This window comes from Nicotiana tomentosiformis, chromosome 6 (assembly GCF_000390325.3).
Source record: "Nicotiana tomentosiformis chromosome 6, ASM39032v3, whole genome shotgun sequence".
Classification (NCBI taxonomy): domain Eukaryota; kingdom Viridiplantae; phylum Streptophyta; class Magnoliopsida; order Solanales; family Solanaceae; genus Nicotiana; species Nicotiana tomentosiformis.
Window position 1 is genome coordinate 631,615 of NC_090817.1, and position 3,219 is coordinate 634,833.

General features: G+C 42.2%; 1 protein-coding gene across 1 annotated transcript; it reads left to right on the top strand.

The window, feature by feature from the left end:
• Positions 1-2,074: 2,074 nt before the first annotated feature.
• LOC138893462 (uncharacterized) lies at positions 2,075-2,488 on the top strand. Its single transcript, XM_070178074.1, has one exon. The coding sequence runs from the start codon at positions 2,075-2,077 to the stop codon at positions 2,486-2,488; it is 414 nt and encodes a 137-aa protein (XP_070034175.1).
• Positions 2,489-3,219: the final 731 nt, after the last annotated feature.

Genomic DNA, 3,219 nt, shown 5'->3' on the forward strand with positions numbered 1-3,219 from the left:
GTTACTCATATGGCATGCATGAATGAAACTTTGTTTTATCTATATGAAGTTCTTTTTCAAAGCAAAATATTTACTTAAAGATATTATTCATGTCTTATTTTATATATTAAAATGATTGTACTTGAAGAGGCTTTCGCATTCTCCTGTTAGGCACATAGGTGAGTATTAATCTATGGGATGGTTCACTCGGGTCGGGTAGAGTACCGAGTGCCGATCATGTGATTTTAGGGCATGACAAACTTGGTATTAGAGCCCTAGGTTCTAATTTGAGTACTAAGAAGTCAATGAAATCGTGTCTGGTAGAGTTTTCCTTATTGGTGTGTTGTGCACCATACTTATATCGAGAAGGCTATATGTACATTATAAGAATACTTCACTTTTTCTTCATATTCTATAATCGTTCAATACAACTAAGAAATATTTCCTAACACGTACCCTATATCTATTGGTAGAAGATGGTGAACACGTGTGGCAGTAATATGAACCGGGAAGCTGCGCCTATACCCGATGCAGCTTCGGGAGGGGTACCCGCTAGATCTAGGGGCCGACCCCTGAAGGTTGCAAGAGAACGGACTATGCCAGTTTCAATGGCTCCAAGGATGGTCCAGGAGCTCGAGGAAGAAGTTGATAAGGCACCTACTCCACCTCTAGAACCAAATCACTTGAAAAAGACCCTCACTGTTATTAGAAGCCATGGATACTTTTGCTGACCTCATGGCTATGTAGACCCAACAGAACCTTCAAGTGGGTATTCAGGCACTCCAACAAGGAGGGATGGGAGCACCAGTGGTTGAAGACATGGCGCAGTTGTCCATGAAATTTGTGAGACTTGAGTCGCTAGTTTTTATTGGTATAAATCCTACTACTGAGCCTCAGGACTTCTTGGAGGAAGTTGAGAAAGCCACTACTTTGCTGGGAGTTAAAGACTACCGGGTGGTTCGATTGGTAGCCTACCAGTTGGAAGAAATTGCTAACCTCTGGTTCAAAGGGGTAGAGAAAAGTCGACCGGAAGATGCACCTCCAATGATTTGGGCGGAGTTTAAGAAGATCTTCATTAAGAAGTGGTTACCACTGGGAGTAAGGACCGCCCTTGCGATGTTGTTTGAGACCTTAAAGTATGATACCATGATTGTCCTATAGTATAGCATCAAATTCAAGAAGTTATCCCGTTATGCCCCCACCTCATCCCCACCGAGAATGAGAAGATTGATCGCTTTGCTTGTGGCTTGATTCCGGGTATCAGAAAGGATACAGTTAGTAGGAGAAGAAACACTACCTTTACTGACCTTGTGGATCTAGAAATGGATCTCGAGAGGATTCATCAGGAGGAAAGGGCCAACATGGAGCAGAACAAAAAGGCCCGTACTTTTGGAACTTTCAGTGCAGTGCCTAGTTTAGGCAAGGGACAGAGAAACAGAGGGCCATCTGTCCCGCCGCAGTCTAGGATGCAGACAGCTTTCAGTATCCCTCCAGTGGCATACAGTTCCAAACAGGAAGGCAAGACTAGACCCGTTCAGAGTGACCACTGTACTGCATAAAGGCTTAAAGTTGTATGGGTTCTCATCAGCGTCAATCCAGTAATACCAAGGGACCCCATGGTCCGTGCTATGGTTGTAGGTTGATGGGTCATATCCGAAAGTTTTGCCCTAATGGTCAACAGGGTTTGATAGCTCATCTGTCACCATCTATGGCTACTACTTCGGTTGCACCGCCCCCACCTAGGGGTAATGGGGCCCACAGTGGGCACAATGCAGGCAAGGTGCTACAGATAACTACTACTTCAAAGGGGATTCATCCTCGTTTCTATGTCATGCCTACTCGCCCTACTGCAGAGGCTTCAGATGCTGTCGTCACAGGTCTAGATGCTTATGCTCTTATAGATCCTAGATCTATTTTTTTTTCCTATTTTACTCCGTACTTTGCTTTGGATTTTGGGTTAGATCCAGAATAACTAGTTGAACCATTTTCTGTATCGACTCCGGTGGGAGATTCTATTATTGCCTCTCGCATCTATAGGGGTTGTGTGATTATAATTCAAGATCGAGAGACTACGACAGACCTCATTGAGTTTGAAATGGTTGACTTTGATATGACTATGAGGATGGATTGGTTATACAAGTGTTACGCCATTCTTGATTGTCGTGCTAAAGTGGTCATGTTTGAGTTTCCAAATAAGCCAGTTTGTGAGTGGAAAGGCAATATTGCTGAGCCTCGAGGTAAATTTATTTCATACCTTAAGGCGAAAAAGATGATCACGAAAGGATGTCTTTATTCTTTAGTTAGAGTCAGTGACACAACTGCAGAGGTAGCAAGCATTCACTCTGTGCCAGTTGTTACTGAGTTTCCTGATGTTTTTCCTGACGAGCTTCCTGGTATACCACTAGATCGGGTCATCGAATTTGGGATCGATGTGGTGCCAGATACCCAGCCAATATCTATTCCCCCATATCAAATGGCTCTAGCTGAGTTAAGAGAATTGAAGGAATAATTGAAAGATTTACTGGATAAAGGGTTTATTAGACCTAGTGTATCTCCTTGGGGTGCGCCAGTGTTGTTTATGAAAAAGAAAGATGGTTCTTTGAGGATGTGTATTGACTACAGGCAACTTAACAAGATGACCATCAAGAATAGGTATCCATTACCTCGAATAGATGACTTGTTTGAACAATTGCAAGGGGTGAAGTACTTTTCGAAAATTCATTTAAGATCAGTGTATCATCAGTTGAAAATTCGAGAGAATAATATTCCCAAAATAGCTTTTCGGACCTGCTACGGGCATTATGAATTTTTGGTGATGTCATTTGGATTAACAAATGCACCCGCAACCTTTATGGATGTAATGAATCGGGGTTTTAAAATATTTCTTGATAGGTTCGTGATTGTTTTTATTGATGACATATTGGTCTATTCCCGAAGTCAAGAGCAGCATGCCAATCATTTGAGAATAGTGTTGCAAACGCTTTTGGAGCATGATTTATATGCCAAATTCTCTTGAATTTTAGCTCTAATTCGTAGCATTCTTGGGTCATGTGGTATTTCATGAAGGTATTTAGGTTGATCCTCAAAAGATTAAAGCAGTTAAGAGTTAGCCTAGACCAACTAGACTGATAGAGATCCAAAGTTTCTTGGGACTAGCGGGCTACTATCGGCGGTTTGTTAAAGGATTTTCTACTCTTGCATCTCCATTAACCAAGTTGACGCAGAAAGATGCGAAGGTTC